General features: G+C 37.7%; 1 protein-coding gene across 16 annotated transcripts in view; it reads left to right on the top strand.

Annotated features, from left to right (window-relative positions):
* The window catches only part of Prosap (SH3 and multiple ankyrin repeat domains prosap), a 75,699-nt gene that overhangs the window by 43,913 nt on the left and 12,568 nt on the right, over window positions 1–19,218 (top strand). For 8 of the 16 annotated variants that reach the window (XM_086831397.1, XM_086831341.1, XM_086831346.1 and 5 more), the window contains one exon: window positions 1,113–1,130. The exons of the other annotated variants lie outside the window; for them this stretch is intronic. In XM_086831397.1, coding sequence (XP_086687523.1) covers window positions 1,113–1,130 — 18 coding nt within the window. The remainder of the gene's footprint in view (window positions 1–1,112; window positions 1,131–19,218) is intronic. 16 annotated transcript variants of the gene reach the window in all.

Raw genomic sequence — 19,218 nt, 5'->3', positions numbered from 1 at the left:
CTGCCGATAGAAGGAGCCCTCCTCGTTGCTCCTCGGATTGGTTAGGCCCCGGCTGAGATTGAATTTTGTACTAGGAGAAGGGAATGGAGCTTGGAGGAGTCCCTGCACAATGAAGTGGTAAAGTTTTATAACCATTTGATGGCATAGGGAACAATGTATGAGTTGACTATGTGTTTAAGGCAGGCTTTTAAAGGGGTTTTCTTAGATTTTACTAACTGAAAAATGTGTTGTTTGATATGTTGATTATATGTCAAGGGAAAGAATGAAGCCCACTATAGGTGCTGTTTTTGAATATTCTAAGCATGGAAAGTGTATTTCAACTTTGCCTTGTCACAAATTAGCTGCCTTTCTCATCTCTTGTTATCACATCATATACTATATAACATATAGTACTATCATTCCATGTACTGCAAATAAATATTCGAGCATTTCCCTCTTTTTGTGCTGTATGCAAATGTGTTTCATGTTTTTATTCAACCACAACATGCAGTCCTCATAAAGTGTGCCGAAAAAATAAACTTAAATTAAATGAAATTCATAAAAATAAGAATAAAAGAGTTTTATGACATTTGCCTTGCTCGCTGGGGCTTACATGGCGTATGCGTGATGTGTACAAAATATATAGGCTAAACATATATATAAATATATATATATCAAGTACATTTACATGCATAAACCAAGAACATTGTTATGCGGCATGACAGCAACAACAACAACAACTACCATAAGAGAGACAAAACAACATCATCATCATCAACACACACACAACACACCGTTGGCCTGTAAACACGATTTTCTCGTTATTAATTAAATATGTTTTGCTTTCATTAATTCCGGTGTTGCCGCTGGCGTGCTGTCTTTATTTTTCTTACTTTAATTAAATACCAAACAAATTAAAAATTAAAACAAAAACAACGCGATGCTGTGACAAATTTTTGTTAATGGAAATATCTACGGACACGAACGCCCACGGATGGATGTAACTTTAAATCGATGAACAAATATAAATATAAATAAACATGGATTGAATTTACAACGCCGCAATCTGCAATGCTTTACATATCTTGATTTTTTTTTGGCGATGCTCGCTTTTCTGCAAATAACTGACTCAGGTGGCCTTTTGGTTTAAGGTTGGTCTTTACGCTTATTAATATATATACGCTTGCATATCTCTTTATATGTTTCATATTCCATTAAAATGCATATGTAAAAATTAAATCATGAATCAAGTAAGACGAAATTAATACTTTAATTGAGGTTAAATCAATAGTTTAAATAGTTAAATCTTGTTCAGAATTAATTAGCAACTTGAGTAACCTAAACTAGGACTTTATTGAAGCTTTATTAGCCCTATATTATCTCTATTTTCTTTATCTAAACACACTCTTATTTCTTGCTCCCATAAATATTTATTAATTTCTTAGTTAAAGTTTAATTTTAATTGACACGAAGCCTGTAGCGAGACACTCGTGTTCGGACACCTACGCAAATATTTGATTGCAACACTATAGGTTTTTCCTCTTTTTTCGCGAGGCAACTTCAGTTTCAACTACGAAATGTGTCAAGTACAGCAAACAGTTACAGATTTATGGCCAAAAGTTGGGTTGGAGTTGCTATATGCCCGATACACGCGACCAGGAACTGTTTTTCCAAGCACCTCGACGCCCCCTCTGGAGCACTCAGCCGCCGCCTCCCTAGTAATTCAATTAAAATGCATAAAAAAAGGCACAAAAAAAGCTTCAGGCATTCAGCAAATGGAGCAAGAAAATATAATATACTAGAAAGAGGGAGAAATGTCGTAAGGGAAATATCGTATCCATGACCACCATGAGAGTGGTGGCTTTATTTTCTGTTTGTGGACAGTTCTCGATAACATTATCGGGTATATTTCAACAAAAATAATTCACAAAACTTTTCAGACAACCAAAAAATGAATAATAATAATAAAAAACCACAAATAATATCATTTCGTTGGAAATATGTAGCCTGCAAAGTATTTATTTGTATGCGAATTTCGAAATTTAGTTGATAATAAGCATTTGTTATGTTGTTTTTTTCACTAAATTGTTAATTTTTTGGGGACATAAAGCGAACACAAAAGCGGCTTTGTTTTCTCCTTTTTTTCTGCTAGTTAACAATTTGAACGGTTCAACCAACTTTGATGAGTGGAATCTACCCAAAAAAGCCAATCAAAACTGTCTAAGCTCACCCTCTAAATGACCTTGACTGTGAAATTATATATGTTGTATATCGCATTGCTTTGATAGTTGCATAAAGCGATAGGTAATTGCCATGAACAATAGTGGCCAAGCCATGGGGGAGTGCTACAGTTAGGGACAAAAGCCAAAGGCAATTGTTGTGACAACGAGCCGCACAAAGGGAAATCTATAGTAAACACAAATAAAGTGCTTGTCAAACTGAAAGTAATTACATTAAATCAATGGCCACAATCCATGAAAAACTGTACATGCGTCACTAAAATCAATAAATTCGCTTAAATAAAAACCTAAATAATTGCTAGTTAAGTGGTTTTAAAAGTCAGTTGGAAAATTGCACTGGCGTTGGCGTCTGGTCAACCGCTTGAGGTTTCAGGTTTAACTTTTTATTACCATACATTCATGCTAAATTAATTATAATTAATTGTCTAAAGTAAGAAAAAAAATATATAAAGTTTTAAAGCTAACAAAATGTCTACTTTAAAACAAAATAAACAACCTAATGGAGGAGTTTTTAAAAGGGTTTATAGTTAACTGTTTCCTTGAAAATAAAGAGCTTTGGGTTTATGCGATATTTACACTCATGAAGGGTATTAGAGTTTTAGTAAGAAGCTTAAAACAAAGTAAAGGAGTCATTTCCGACCCCTTAAATCATATATATTCTTGATCAGCATTAAAAGGCGAATCGATCTAGCTATTTTTTAAAGAAAACAAAAATTTTGAATTTTTGTCTATTTTTAGAAATAATGATAAGGGGTTACATCATTAAAATTTGCAAAAATTTGCCAAAATTGTAGGTTTTAAACTGGGTATGCAGATTTGTTAACCTATTAAAAACTAACATAGGAAAACTTTCCGAATTAAAATTAGTGCATTTTTGGCTGAGTTATGTGATTTCTAAACTTTGATTTGTCGAACAATTTAAATATGAATATTGATTCAAAGAATGCGAATATTTGAAGCTTAGTTATGTTCAATTTCCAATTTGATCCTTAAATTGAATGCTTACCGGAAGAATATATAAACTTGGGCTTACCGAAGATAGTTTTTCATTCCGTTTTAAGTAAAAAAAATGGAATATAACATAAATAAAATAATCCCCTTTGGAAAATAAACAATTGAGGTGCCGGCCAAACAACGACTCTCAAGCATCCGGAAAGTTATTTAAACGTTTTAAAATGTGCAAAAAGCTCACTCGACTGTGTTTGCCATCAAATTGAGCCGCACAAGTTCAATTTTATTTTGGGTAAACAAAAAGAATATAAAAAAACACCACTCACATGGCATAAATGTAATTTCCCCTTCATGTGCCAGAATGTTGAGTTTGAGCTGCCCTCTAACTAAATTTTTAATGGCACTTTTATGTTGTTCTTTCTCTCTCTCTTTGTTTTTTACTTATTTGCTGTTTTTATTTGCGAATTTAAATTTTGATGTCGGTTTTGGGTTGCTTTTCAATTTCCGACGCCCCAACGCCGAACAATGAAGCACTTCCGGCGGCCTCTATATGTGTGTATATGTGTTATGTGTTTTTAGATTATGTTCATTAGTTTGCATCAATTTGTTTTAAAACGCATGAGAACATATATATAAATATATAATGTGTGTTTACTTAAATTGAAGCTCTGAAGCGGGTGGCGAACCCAACAGAATTCAACAGTTCAAGTCTCTCCATAACGGATATTATAATTATAATAATGTTGAAGGTCGGGGAGGTTTTGGGAAGAGGGATACATACCAGCATAAATAGAGCCCATTACTTACGATTAGCCATTATTGCGGCACAAATCCAAATTGAGCAGTGCCTATAACATATAGTATTTAGTATAGACAGTGCTTTTTTTGCAGGTAAGAAACCCGTATATGCGTCAAAGAAGTGTTCGAGTATCTCAATCTCGCACTTGAGCCATTTATGGCGTACTTAAATCACAGCTCAATTGGTGCGAATCCAGTCGAGTTGATTTTAGTTGAGGAGGTGCCCCAAGTTCCTCATGTCCAAATGGAGACTTGGTCTTTGAGCAGAACAGCAGGACAGAACACTGAGGGAAATCAGTAATGAGCTAAAGAGCAACTAAATTATTTAATAAATTACTAGAAATATAGCTTCTTAATGTGTCACTTCTCACATATATTGCAATGCAAATATATCAATTTATTTATTGACATTTTCTTTAACGCAATTTCATATTTAGTTCGTAGTTCATAGGGATTTCTTTGAGAAAAATTCTCTCTGTGTATTTAGAACTGTGCCAAAGGCACCGAATGTGTGTGTGTTTGGACCAGGTTGAATGCCCCTCTTCTCCTATCTCTTGGCTGCAACCACTTGAGCTATTTTAACGTGTTGCCAAAGGAAAAGCCTTCTTCTCTGCATCTCCATCTGCCACAGCCTCTGCCACATCCCAGCAGCAAATATGCTGGCAATTTAGTGGGCGTGGCTGGGCCCTAGTGGAAACTTCGGAAAAAGGAATAAAAAAAGAAAATGCTAGCAGCAAAAATGTAGCAAAACTCAACAACTGGAGAGCACGAGGCGGCGTTAAACGAGGATCGCAGAGAATATCTCGAGTTCATTGCTTGTAAAATTGACTTTGGCTAAAGGAGCGGAAAAGCAGGAAAAACAGAGGAAACTTAGAGGAGGGGAAAGGAGTCTAAGCCTGCGAGTAAAACTCAAACAAGCTGCAGATAGTTCGATACAATTTTCTAAGTTGTTGCCTGTGCCTTCGCTTTTCCTGTGAAATCATGGAATTTCCTGTAAATATTATGTATTTTTAGGAAATGTCTCATATACTTTATGGAAATTCTCTCAACTTCTTACATGATTAAGTTGGTGTTATTTTATACTTAGAACTTAGAGTTATTCTGTCTCTCAATCCTGAATATATATTATATTTATACTTAAGGTATCCCCTAGTTGTAACCTTTAAGAATCTACTTCCTTTCCTACTCTTTAATTTTCCTTGTCATATCTGCCTGTATTTTTCTTGCTTCTACCTTTCCTTTGAGCCATTTTTTGGGTCTAAAGCAATTTCAGTTTTCTCGCAGTTTTTCCGCCTCATTTGCCATAGACACCAAATGTCCTTCAGCATGGGTTTTTCCAGCTTTTCCAGCAGTTATCTTTTTCTTTTTTCGTTTGCCGCCGCTGCCATGCGGTTGGCCAAATTAAAGTAGCCAAAACTCGTTTCCAGATACGGCGCACGTGCAGCAGTTGCCAGTTCCGAGCTCCAAAAACCAAGACCAAGAGTTCCAACTGCAATTTGGCAGAAGGCATAGTATGTAGTAACCCAAGTGTTGTGAGGGGAGTGTAGTTTATGGAGGAAAACAACCAAAGTGAGCCGAGAAAAATAAAAGGAAAAGATTTCGCATTCGCTTGCCTGCTCGTTGGTGGCATAATTCGCGCGCCAGGCGACGCCCCAAAAAAAAGATATATATATACAGGGAAAAATAATAGTAGCAGGAAAATATCATGAAGATTTTAAAGCTAAGTTTAAGTTGGTAAAATAAATAGAGAAACTTAAAATATTTAAAAGATGCTTTCTAGTAGGTATCTCTTAACTAAAATTGTAGCCTTTCTTGTTGCGTTTCTAGATGTATATTTTCAGTGTATATTTTCCTAGCCCCTTCTCCCACAGGGAACTGCCATCGATTTACGAGCTGTGAGATTTCTTGCATTGCAATTGGCAGCAAATATATATATATATTTCTTTTTTTGCCACATTTCCAAGACTTTTGCCTTGTTTGTTGTGGCCGCAACTTGGAACACTTGGCTGTGCGGACTGCCTCCTTCCAATCCTTACAGCCTCTGATGGCCGTCAGATAGCCAAGTGGCTGCCTCGATGGCTGACTGGCCACATGTTTATGGCCCAAAAAACTCCAACCCGGCAATGTTCCCTAATTACAAGTGGCACTTTGCTGCTGACCCCAAAAACAAGAAGAAATAGAGGGAAATGGCATTCCCGAGCATTTTGCTCTGGATTCGAGTGAAGCAAATTCATCATTAGATGCAATTTGTGTCCCGTTCACCTCTATAAAAATGCTGAACCGTAAATAAAGGGCCGCAAATCTCCACTCCACTCCACTGGCCACTCCAGAGATTGATTTGAAACCCAGAGCTTGGAGCTAAGAGAGCTCAGAGCCAGAGCAAAAGCTAACCGGAATGGGAACGAGAATGGGACCAAGAATGGGCCAAGACCAGAGCACGTTCCGTTCCGTTGTCAAATATGGCTGTGGTCAGTTTTTTCCAGCGGCCAAGAAAACTCTGCACCGTGCACTGAGAACAAAATATGTGACCAAAAGAAGGGAAAATTTTGAAAAAAGTTGCATTAAGAATACTTCTAGAGATTTACTGGATAAGTATTATTAAACCCCTGTCACATATTCTTTCTTTATGTTTCAAACAAATCATTCAATGGAGTTTGTAATTTATTTGTAGGATCCATCATAAAGAAGCTTAAAATATTCGCAACCTTTATTTTCATAGGTATCTTTATTTTAATATGACAATTGTTATGTACATACTTAGTTAAAAATTGTAAAAACTCAAAATGACTTAAATAGCATTCTTTGAGCAGATTTATTTATCTATATTTTTATATGCTAATTTGTTTCTACACATCACAGTTTAAAAATCGCATAACTCAGCCAAAAATGCACAAATTTTAATTCGGAAAGCTGTCCAATGTTAGTTTTTAATAGGTTAACAAATCTGCATACCCATTTTAATGATGTAACCCCTTATTATTATTATTTTTTTTTAAATCGACAAAAATTAAAAAATTTAGTTTTCTTTAAAAATTAGCTAGATCGATTCGCCTTTTAATGCTGATCAAGAATATATATGATTTAAGGGGTCGGAAATGATTCCTTCACTGCATTACAAGCTTCTAACTGAAGTTATAATACTCTTTTAAGGCAGAAATCCTTCATGTTACTTTTTTTTTTTATTAATTTCTCTGAAACATTTAAATTTCTATCTGTATATTTCAATAAAATTGCTTCTGGAATTAATTTTCCCCAGTGTGTCTCAGCTGCTGCAACTTTAGCTTCGCTGGCTGCATAAATTTTCGCATTCGCATTCGCATTCGAGTGGCTTTTACCATTTGTGGGCACCCTTTTTGCCTCCATTTACCGTTAAGTTGCTGCCACTAAGGCCCCACAAAAAATTGGAATTCAAATTCAAGTCGAAATCCGGAACACACAAAGGAACACATGGTCCGGGCCCTGTTGTACAATTCAAAGAAAATCTAGATTCTAGAACTTAAAACCCCCTCAAAAGAAAAAATACACAAAAATCTTAATCGTTGACAGTGCGGCCAGCTGTTTTAATGAAGTTTCACACTTGGCCAGTCGGGCACCTGGTTTTTATCACTCATTGAGCCTGTGCTCCTATTAAAAATATTTAGTTTGAATTTTTTTTAGTTCACACCTGAAACTGCTGCAGTTGCATTTGCAGTTTGCGGAGAATTCAAAGCTCTTTTTTTTTGTTTTTCTTGCAATTTTATTTATGGAGCGAAGCGATATGAACTGCCGCATGCCACACATGTGCGGTGTTAATTGCCTTGCTAAAAGATTGCACACGCTGCGTATACTTAATAATTGGTGGAACACTCCTCCAAGACATGAACTGATTATTTCTGTAAAGGAAAATGGTGTTTAGTTTGGAGGAAAGGTTGCATAGTTGGGTATTTTGAGGTTGGAAACCTAATAAACCATAGATATTGAAAAGATATTATAAGGTTTAAGTATTTTGTATGACAAACTTGGCTCAGAATCAACAGTTATAGAAAAACTTATAGTTTTTATTGAATTACTATATTTTCTCTTTGCAAATACGACACCAATTGGGAAGGTCTCATTTCTATTGATCTCTAATCTCCGCTGATCACTTGATGCCGCCTCGAAGGGCTTGGACTTGGACTCGCCCCCGAGCTGTCATTCGGAGCTTGACTTGCAACGCGTGGCAGTTGCACTCAGCTAATGGTACCCCCCCTCTCTTGGACTCTGTCTATTTGTGTAACTCCCCTGTCTCTCTCTTTTTCTCTGCTCTCTGTCTCTTTCTCTGGGGAACAGCTAACAGAGCTTTCTTTCCTGTGGCGTTTGGCCGCCAGTTGACCGATGTCCGTCTATTTGGGTCACAATAAGCTGCCAGCACAGAGAGCGGCATCAGTCAGTTCCCCAGTGTTGGAGTGTTGGTGTGTTGGAGTGTTGGAGTGCACTGAGACGGAAGTTTGTTTGCCAACTTGTTTGCAGTTAGCCGCTGTCCGTGTGTCCGTCTGTCCGCTGTCCGTTTGTCCGTTTGTCCGTTCGGTGTTGCATTGATTGGGCAAATGGCTGGCAGCTTTGCTAGCGGGTACCAAAGAGTCGTTTTTAGTCCCAGTACTAAAGCCAGAAAATGGGGTCAATGTGTGGCTTCAATGGTTTCGAATTCAAAAACAAAATGGGAAGGCTGAAAAGTAAAGGGAGAGATTATAAAAACTTTAATATTTGGCCTATTTGTTAGATGATTTCTGTGTTAAAATAAAATAAAGTTAATTAATACTTGAAAAAACAGTTGTACTGAATTTATATTGATTTAACTATTGTTCCTTTACTTTTTTCTAGGTTTGTCCATTTGGAAAACCTTTACTTAAATCATCCCCAAAACCTGAAAGAAACCACATTCCTTCAGGATTAAGCCTTACCCATTTACGCAGTGAAATGTATAATTTTCATTTACTTTTTCTACAAGGGTGGCTAGGTTTTTTCCTTTTCCCCCAAAGGAACTCGAATTGGGTGGGTGGGTTTTTCCCCTACACTTTCACAGGCTTTTGGCCGTAATTAATTTAATGTTCGAAAATTACTCGGCTTATGCATGACCAACAACTGTTTAGGTTTCTGCTTAAAGGAAAAGAATCCAAGTAATGAGCAGAAGGAAAGGGGAAACTCTAGCAAGCCAATCGCTGACATAAATAAGCCGCGAAAGAAAGTGGCCAGAACAAATGGTTGAATTGCTTTGGCTCCCAGATGGATCGCATTGGATTGGATCGCATTGGATTGGATTGGATCGGAGCCATTGATCCGCCTCGTTCGGATGGAGCATGGAGCTGGGAGCACGTTTGGCATCAAATCGATTAGCGATTCGAGTGTTCAGCAAATGGTCAGCGAAAGAACTCGGCTCCGATCATGCCGTCATTACCATCGTTACCATCATTATGGGCCCCGTTCTAGTCATGTCGTGTGCTGTAGCTGTATGTCATTTGTTGTTTGCTGTATGTCGTGTAGCGTTTAGTGGCGCATTTTATTGTTCCACATTGTCCAGCGGAATGGCTTTGACATAGAAATGGAAATGCTGTGCGGTGCAAAACAGTCACCTCAAAAGCTTGGTGTACTTACCTTTCACTGGACAGGGGGATACTTTGGGGAAAGGATACGGTCAGGCGGTGCCAGATGCCAAGTGCTGCTCTTAGAGTCAGTTGGGAATACTTTGTATGGGTTTTCTTTGGCTGAAACATATTTCCAACTACCCTTAATGCTTGATACTTTTATGTTTTGCTATTACTTGTTAAGGGATGCTTTACTAAGACATTAGATGCATTAAGAAATGTATGAAATACTTACAAAACTTATACAGAAAGGTAAGGAAGTGTGATCTGAAGACTTTAATAAACTATGGAATAGGTTTAGACTACTTCAAGCGAAGTTAGGTTTAGGAAAACATTTTATTTACTACCTTTACCTCTGATAATGTATCTTGAAAGCTGTTAGAGAAGAATAAGTATTACCTTCTAAGACCCCCATTGTGACATGAAGTGTATCCTGTCTTCGTCTTGGTTTTCTGTTTACATAGCCGTTTTATATTTATATTTTGTTTGTTTGCCACGCCAAGCGAAGCCAGCCGCTTGTCTCCCCTTTATATTTCTCCTCATCTGGCTGTGCTCCCCTTGTCTAGGGGATAAAATATGAAAAATGCTGAAAGCATTTCCACCGTTCTTTAACCCCAAACGTAACGAGGAATACCTTCGAAGGAGAAGGGAAGAGACCCTTTTAGAAATTTGTCGCATGTTTCCGACCAGATTCTAGGCTTTAGCCCAGACACAGGGGGAGAAAGGAATGGTTCGTTCTTCTCCAGTCTCCGGACTACAAACTCTTCCTAGACAGTCATAATCGCCAGACACACGTATTTATATATTGCATATACCTAGGTGGAAGGCATGTTTTCTGTTTTTGTTTTTTTAATGTCTGACTCGGCTTGTTTTTGTCTTTTTTGCTTGTTTTTGTTGCTGGTTTGTTGGTTTGTTTTGTTGCTGCCGTTGTTGTCTGGGGTCTTGTGTCTGTAAATGTAAATATTGATTTTCCCCTCTGGTCTGTTGCTGGTCTCCGTTTGGTAATTTGTTTAGGCTAACTGCATTAGTTTTTCGTGAAAACGATATTCAAAGGGGGAGATGCATGGAGAAAGAGTGGGAAAATGCTTCATAGTCAAAGGCCATATTATTGGTTTAAAGTTGGGGAAAATGTTTACCTTAAGAAGTGCATAGTTAAAACTTATTTATGGTTTGGTAGTTTTAACTTGATTACAATTTTAATTAGAACTTAAATTCAGGAATAAAACAGAGCTTGGGAAAGGTAAATGCAGAATTAACGATAAAGGCAGTGAAATTTAGAAAGCCAAAGTTTGAATACCCTTGCAGTTTCCATAGATCATAACTATGCAAAAAATGCATCAATTTCAATTTATAAAGCTTTCCTATGCTAGTTTTTAATAGGTTAACAAAACTGCATACTCAGTTTAAAACCTAAAATTTTGGCCAATTTTTGCTAATTTTAATGATGTAACCCCTTATCATTTTTTCTAAAAATCGACAAAAATTAAAAAATTTTATTTTCTTTAAAAAGTAACTAGATCGATTCTCCTATTAATGCTGATCAAGAATATATATGATTTATGGGGTCGGAAATGATTCCTTTACTTTGTTTGAAGTGTTAAATATTATAGAGGAATAATTACTACTATTAAAAGATGAAAAATACAAAAATAGATATTCTATAATCTTAATCCCATTTCAATCTTCCATAAATGTTTAAATTTATAAGAATGATGTTAAAACTTGAACTTTTATTGGCGTTGCTTTTATAAATTCTTGATGGCATTCCACTTTCTGTCAAACTGTGTGGCTAAAGTTGCCTCTTCTTTTAGGTTTTTTTTTTAAGCCATCTTTGTGGACAGTTCCCTCTCCCTAAATCTCTCCACCTCACCACCCCTGCCCCCGGGGAAAAGCGGAAAAGCGTGGTACTTAGCCCCGACAGATGGTGAATATATGTAGCAGCAGCATGCCACCGACTTGGCAACATGGTTCTGTCCTGCTGCTCTTAAGCTCGCATTCCGTGCAACATTGTCAACGGTTAATCTCTGAAAGGTCTCCTTTCTCTTCTACCTCCAGGTGGATAGATGGATGGATGCAGTGCCTCCTGCCCGGTTCCTCCCCATCCTCTGGCATTTTGTAGATAGCAGCTTTATTGCAAATGCCTGTCACCTGCATTCACAAGTTTTACGTGGTGGCTCCTGTCGTTCTCTCTCTCCTGTACCTGGGTTTCATCATTATCATCATCATGAGCTGGTCCACATCCTTTAGCCTGCCGCGGCACTACATTTCTGTACAAATTCTTGTAGTATTTTCCATTTTTGCAGTTTGCATTTTGCATTCTGCATTTTGCATTTGTTGTAACTCACCTTTCGACGACGCGCGCCCGCTGTCAATGTCCTTTTGTCGTCCCCAGAGATGGAGATAGAGAGTCCTCTTTCCCTTTGCTATTAGTTATTTGTATTTTGTATTTTTTTGTCCAAGTGCAGCCAAGTGTAAGAAATATGAATGGCTGATGGGCGTCGTTCTCTCCTGTCCGGAGCACCGACACGCCTCCATTGGGGCAAATAAATTTCATGTCGGCGAGTGCAAGTTCAATGCACTTGACTCTGATAAATGCCGGTGGTTCGGTGGGTTGGATTTGGATGGGTTTGGGTTGGGTGTTGTGTTGTGCTCCAATGTGGAGCCTCAAAAGAAGTCTTCAACTTCAACACTTTCTTTCAGGCTTCAGCAAGAAGTTGCTCAGAGAACACTATACGAAAATGGTTGTGCTTTGTAGATCTCATCAACTTAGTTTTAATTTTATTTCCTAGAAAAGTTCCTTAAATTTTGTGCCGTGTTTAAAATGCTAGCAAAGAGACCCGATTCTGATGCTGTAGGTGGGCATGACAAGACAAACATCTTGGGACGGACACCTAAAAGGAGGCAACCAGCAGGAGCAGCTCTCTTGCCCACGAAAATCTAGCCAAACGAAACTAGTTTTCGGAGCAGAGTCTCCTCTTACTCCTAGTGTTCCTCCCTGTCCCTACTCTGAACTTTATGATAACCGAACGGGGAAATGAGAAGATACAGAGCAAACCTAAGGGTTCCAGGCAGCAGCCACTGGGATGGGATGGGTTTGCTTTAGTAAAGATGGGATGAGTCCTCGGTGACTGGGGACTGAGGCTTGTAAAGTAAAGTTTGTTGCTTACTGCTGCTGAATGGCTTTGACTTTGACTTTGAAGCGGCTCGAATGGCTGCAGGCGGAAGACACGTCATTGACCTCCTGGAGGGACAAAAAGGAGCAGCCTGTACACTTTGAAAAACCCAAAGGAAATGTGAAAAATTACATTAAATTCAAGAGAACAGAAAATGCAAACAAAACTTTATCTAAGATATTTTATTACAACTTTTTCGTATATCTTTAATGTATTCAAGTATGTTTCCCGTGTAAGAAAGTGCCTTAAATATGAACAAACTCTAAATAAATATTGCTCACAAATATTGATAAATGAAACTGGGTCCCAGAATGCAATCATCTTGAAATTAATTACCGCAATCCGTTGTCAATGCACGCATAAATTATTAAGCTTTCGAGTTAACCGAATGTCATCTGAGATGAAATCAGGAGGGGGACCCAATCAAGGGGAGAAGGTGATCTGTGTAAGGGCAAAGCGAGAACCCAGAATCCAGAACCGAAAACCGAAAACCAAACCCCAAAACCCAACCAAGTTCAGCGCCGCAAAATTGCCAAACACTTGGACTCGAAACTCAAACTCAAACTCAGAGTTGGAGGGGCGATAGGAATGCGAATGTCGAACAGAAGACGCGGCGGGAAACCAGTTTTCAGAACGCATCTACCACTCAAGGCACTCAGAGAAATTAGGTACACATTTACTGAAAAAAATACTGAAATAAATCCTTTTCCAATCGTTTAATTTGAAATCAATGGAAAGATGAGAAGGTAGAATAAAAATTCTATTTATGTAGCAATATAATGGGTATACTTATTAGCTTAAATATATTTATGATATGACAACATTCTTGCCTTATTGGATTTTTCCTATAAAATGTAAAAGAATTTGTGTGGGTTAAAACATCAATCTTTATTATTAAGTACTTATATTAAAAGATAGAGAATTTCTAGATTTTTGTAAAGTATTTTGTACATTTTTGTGCTTGGAGCCGGAGTTGATATAGATCCAGATACAGGTTCTATAGCCTAAAGATACATAGTTCGTATGTATCTTATTCATCTGAGTGTATTTCAAAGTACTATCCCAATTTTTAAATGCTAAATAGCTTTATACATTTGTTTTAGAACAATTACCCAGAAATTTCTCTCCCTGTAAGGTTCAAGTTTGCGATGGCGGCATTGTTCATGGCTCCAAACTGCGATTCAAAGTGGCTCTGCGGTTAACCACTGGCATCTCATCCCATCTTTGCTCCGCTCCACTCTGCTCCCTTTCGGCAAACGAGCTAAATTTATAAGATGATGTGACCAAGACCACGTCCAAGTCCAAGACCAAGACCAAGACCAAGACCAGCTCCGTGTCCATGTCGGCGTCCAGAACCGAGGGCTCCGTGTTGCTTGGCAGATTACATAAATTGATGCCGATGCCTCTCCTCCGAAGCTGATGCTGCTGCTGCAACCTGAGAAGCCCCGCAATCGGAGGAGAGTCTTCCAGAACAAAGAGTCCAAAAAGAAGATAGAAGAACCAAAGATGTGCCGGCGATGTGCTGGGGGACAATGGCAGAGGAAGCGCCGAAATGTCCATTAAAAAAATGGGGTTTTTAGAATTCAGAATTCGGCATTAGAATGATATTTCCAAAGGGGCTAATGAGCAGGAAGTGACCTGAATGATTCATTCAAGGCTGACGCCATACGCTCCAGTTAAAAGATATTTACTTGGCTAAATATTGTCGCATTTGTGTAAATATTTACTGGAAAAAAACTGTGAACCAGAACCAAGGTAGAATTACTGGAAAGTAGAAACTTGGACTGGAATTCCATAGATAATAATTGCAAAGCCGATTTCACTGAGTAAATATTTGCTTGGCAATTGGAAACCTTTGAAAGCAATCGGATTCAAGAACACTTTTCTGTTTGTGTGTGGGGAGAGTGCCTTGTATTTTCTGTTTTAATCCCACTGTACAGCATCTTCTGGTTATTCCCTTTTACTGCCATTTCCGTTATCACTCCGCTGCTCTTTGTCAACTCTTCTTCTCTGGCTGTGAATCTTTGGTTATTCCTGGGTTATTCGATACCATTTCGAGTGGGAGTCTGCTTGAGTTGCCGCCTCCAGTGGCTGTCCAACTGTGGGCACATTTTCTACAGTTTCTTTGCCTGGCCAAAATGCCAAAATGGCTTACGAAAACTGCAGACACTAATGAGACCACAAAAACAAAAAATGCATCATGTTTTGACAAAGCCCCCAAGTTCCTCAAAGGCAGGGAGAAAAATCCAAAGGAAAAAAATACAATATAAATAAATAAAAATCAAAGCAAATCCGTGACTTTAGCGGCAAACTAAAAAACTGCACAAAATTCAAGCTAGTTGCGACTCTAATTGCAGCAATAGAATGAGATTACAACAGCACTGGGAGAAATGGGGGTTACTTTAAAAAAATATATTATAATTTCAGTCAAAAGCTTAAAAATATGTAAAGGAATCGTTTCCGACCCTATAAATCATATATATTCTTGATCAGCATTAATAGGCGAAGCGATCTAGCCATGTCCGGTAGAAAACTAAATTTTCGAAATTGTTTCAAAAATTTTATAAATCATTAAAATTGTCAAATTTTACCAAAAAATTGAATTTTCTAATTTTTAAAACCTAGTATACAGATTTAATAACCCTTTAAAAACCAGCACAGAAAAGCTATCCAAATTGAAATTATGGCATTTTTGGCTTAGTTATGATAATTGATAAATATTGAAATACCCAAAAAAAAGTGCATATAAAATGAGCGATTTAATTTTAATCAAACTAGAGCTCTAAGTTCTTATCGAAGAAATTCTATTTTTACTTTAAGCTTATTTCTATTGTGATCACCTTTCGAGCAGCAATTTTCAATCCTGTTTAAACAGTTTTTTAAAGAGTAACCTTTTAGTTACTCAGCTGTTTCAGGAGATATCAACATTTTTCTCATCAGTATTCCTTGTAAAAGATATATATTTTTATCGGTGTAAAAATAACAACAGATGGTCGGACTGCGACCCACTTCCAATGGAGGCTTTTGGAGGCTGTCCGGTCTGGTCCATTGGACTCGCTGACTGTCTGTTTACTTTTTGCTGGCACTGTTTATGCTGCACTACCTGTCCGCTCGCTCTCTCTCTCTCTCTAGCCTCTATTGCCTTCCCTTTCAGCTTTCAATCAACAAGAAGACAATTGCAACAACAATAACAGCAACAACAAATACAAAATACTATGCAACTGTTTGACAATTTATCAATGATGTCTTTTGTTGCTGCTGCCTCAGGCTGAGTCGCCTTGGGGTCTGTTTTTTTTTCATCTCTCTTGGTCTTCTTATTGGAACAGGAAGTCACTTATTTGCTGGCTGGCAGCAAGTGCACATCGCACATTGCATTGACATTTACTCGGATTCTCTCGCATCTCTGAGCTTGACACTCACTCGACTCAACGCGGGGCAAGTGGCTCTCCAACTGTGCCACCGTCGTCGTCAGTTGGGGGCACTTATACTGATTAGAATTGCAACTGCAATTGTTGCACTGCCAATTGCCTTCAAATTGAATTGAATTATTCCAGCTGTGACTCTCAAACGGTTTTGCATTTTGAATTTAAGCAGCAAAATTCATGTGATTGACACTTGGCCTCCGGATTAAGGGGATAAAGTGTTTAAGTTTATAATTTATTAGGGTCATTTAGAGGGGTTTAAATTATAAGAATTTAATTTTACTAACTTTAACTGAGCTTAAGATATTATATTTCATGATTTTCTGTAATTATTTAAAGTAAATCTTAAGAGTTACTAAGAGTTTTGATAACAAGAGAGTAAGTAAAAATCTTTCTCAAATTTTTAAGGGATAACTTTGATTATTTCAATACTTTTAAACGGATATTTAATCTCTTTTTTATAAATCGAATATATTTATCAATTTAAAAAGGTTTTATATTTATTTTAAAAGTATTTCTAAGGCTTATTAAACCTTGAATTGACTTGGAACTTTTCACAACGAGTTTTACAATTATTTCGATGTAAATACAACCAATTTATTCCACTTTATTATAAAGAACCCTTCCATAAATTAAATTAGTTACAGATTATCTTCGCCTTGTAGTAATTCCCAACCATTTGTGACTTTAAAACTAATCGGACTTTAACCTCTGCGAGACTCGTAAACTGCACACCATGCCGTCTGGGCTGTCTCTCAAACTGTGCAATATTGTAAATTTCATGCAAATTGCAATTTGTTGCTATGTATACCCTTCGGAGAGCCATTGGGCCTGCTGGTTATGTTAGTTGCTCTCCTGCAGTTGCAGTTCCTCCATGATTTATGGGGCTAACCCCCCGCATCCCAAGCTGCCGCAAAAATACAACCGAATATGTCGAATACACATTCCGCTTGCCCCACTTTGTTGCAGCCGAACGGAATTTATGGCTGCCACACAGCAGCAAAAAAAAGCCCCCAAAAACAGTTTGAAAAGTGTTTTAAAGCCAAAAAGTGAGCACAAGTTCTAAATTACTTTTCCCAACAGCGCACAGCAAGCGCAGCTTCCGTTCCCTTGGAAAAACCTTTCTTTATGAGCCCAGAGCCAGTTTGTCGTCTTACGGATTGGAAAATCGAAATCAAAACTCATAAAAATGCAATTTGCGCAAACAACTTGACTTTGAGCCAACCCCCAAAAAAAACCTGAAAAGTTCCAGGGAATCCCTTTTTACATCGTTTTTGAGCTACTTTTTGTGCTCTTTCGAGGAGAGAGGGTATTATGAGCTGGGCAAGGCGTTTGTCATTGAAGGTTAAGGGGAATATTTGTGGGGAATTTGTAGGGAATTTGGTTCCTTACCAGAACTATATTATTGAAAGATCATTATGATCTTTATTTTATGACAATAAAATTAAGTATAAGTTATTTTAAGTTCTATAAAAGTTGGGTTATAATACTACAGACTTTAATAAATATTTCGAATTAGTAATGTTAATGTTCATTTAAGGAAGCACTCTTTTCTCTTATTAAGAAAGAGCTTAAGGACATGTCTTTCTGTCATTAATTCTTTTAGTAATTAAAAAAATATATATCCCTATAGAGTATTTCCTACTTCGATCTTGGGAATCTCATCCGCGTTTCCCTGCTCTTCTTTTGGGGTCTAGGGCAGCTACGTGTCTGCAATTTGCATGTGCATGACTGAGACTGTAACTGAGACCCAGGGTGCTGATGAGGAGTTGGGGGATGGAAAAAGCGACAGGGGATGGGGCAGGAAAATCCCTGGGAATGGGAGCGGTCCAAAAAGGCCAGGGGACCATAGACCGAGGGTGGCGCCATAAAATCCATTTGGCGCACAGACCGTTAACGTGTTTTGTTGTATTTGCCAAAGGAGTTGGGGGGGAAAAAGGGAATCGCAGGATTCCCAGGAGGAGGAGCAGGATAAAGCCGAGGTGGAGAAATGGGTGTAACTGCTACTTGGGGGCGTGTTAGTTTGTGCGGTTGAAATTTATGGTGACCAAGGGTGGGAAACTTGATGAAGAAGGGCTGTCTGCCTCAACTCTTGCTCCTAATCCTGCTTCTGCTCCTGCTCCTGCTCCTGCTGCTGCTGCATTTAAATCCGGGTTCCAACTTTATAAACAAAGTCTCGGATACGTGACTGGAAAGAGAATAAAAGGCAGAATGCAGGCGGAATAGTTTTCAGTTATTGCTTAGTTTTATACATATATGCAAATAACGTGTAACTGCTGTAGATTTTATTTAAAGTTCAAGAAAGCAAAAAGATCTCTAGAGAGAGCTTATAGAGAAGTTAAGGAATTTGTATCGGAATTAGGTACTTAAAACTTGGATATAACAGTGCAGAGTCCTACAATTTTAGTTGAAGCTTAAAACAAGGTGAAGGAGTCATTTCCGACCCCTTAAAATATACATATTCTTCATCAGCATCAACCAGCTGAGTCAATCTAGACATCTCCGGTTAAAAAATATACAGTCGAATCCCGATAATTCGTACCCCGCTAAATCGAAAATCGCGATAATTCGTAAAAAATTCTGTCCCCTTGAAAAAAACTCGTTAATTCGTAAAAAATCCATACATTTTGGTCCCCTCGTTAATTCGTATTATTTGGCGCAACGCAATGAATATTGAACCTCTTATAAATCGTAATTTTGTTTCGTAACCTCTTATAAATCGTAATGCGACAGCTATGCCGCCTTTATGTCGCTATGCATTAGCATTTCAAAACAATTCGATATCGCTCCATCATAAATATCATCAATTCTACAGAAAAAAGAGTTTATAATGCAAACTAATTTTGGAAGAAGTTTTGCCCAACAATTCTGAAAGTGACGAGGATGATGACGCCGATGGAGAAGAAATTTTATCGAATTTACAAGCCAGAGCATTAATTTCTCAACTTAAACATTATTTTTCGACCCATGATGTGCCAAAAAGTATCTTTGACAACCTAATAGGTTTAGAAAACGCAATGGAAAAAATAAAAGAAAAAAAACATCAAGCAATCAA

The sequence above is a fragment of the Drosophila serrata genome, unplaced genomic scaffold (genome assembly GCF_035046125.1).
Source record: "Drosophila serrata isolate PLE 108 unplaced genomic scaffold, ASM3504612v1 contig_26, whole genome shotgun sequence".
NCBI lineage: Eukaryota > Metazoa > Arthropoda > Insecta > Diptera > Drosophilidae > Drosophila > Drosophila serrata.
Note: the sequence above shows the minus strand (reverse complement) of the source record. Positions and strands in the feature narration are given on the sequence as shown.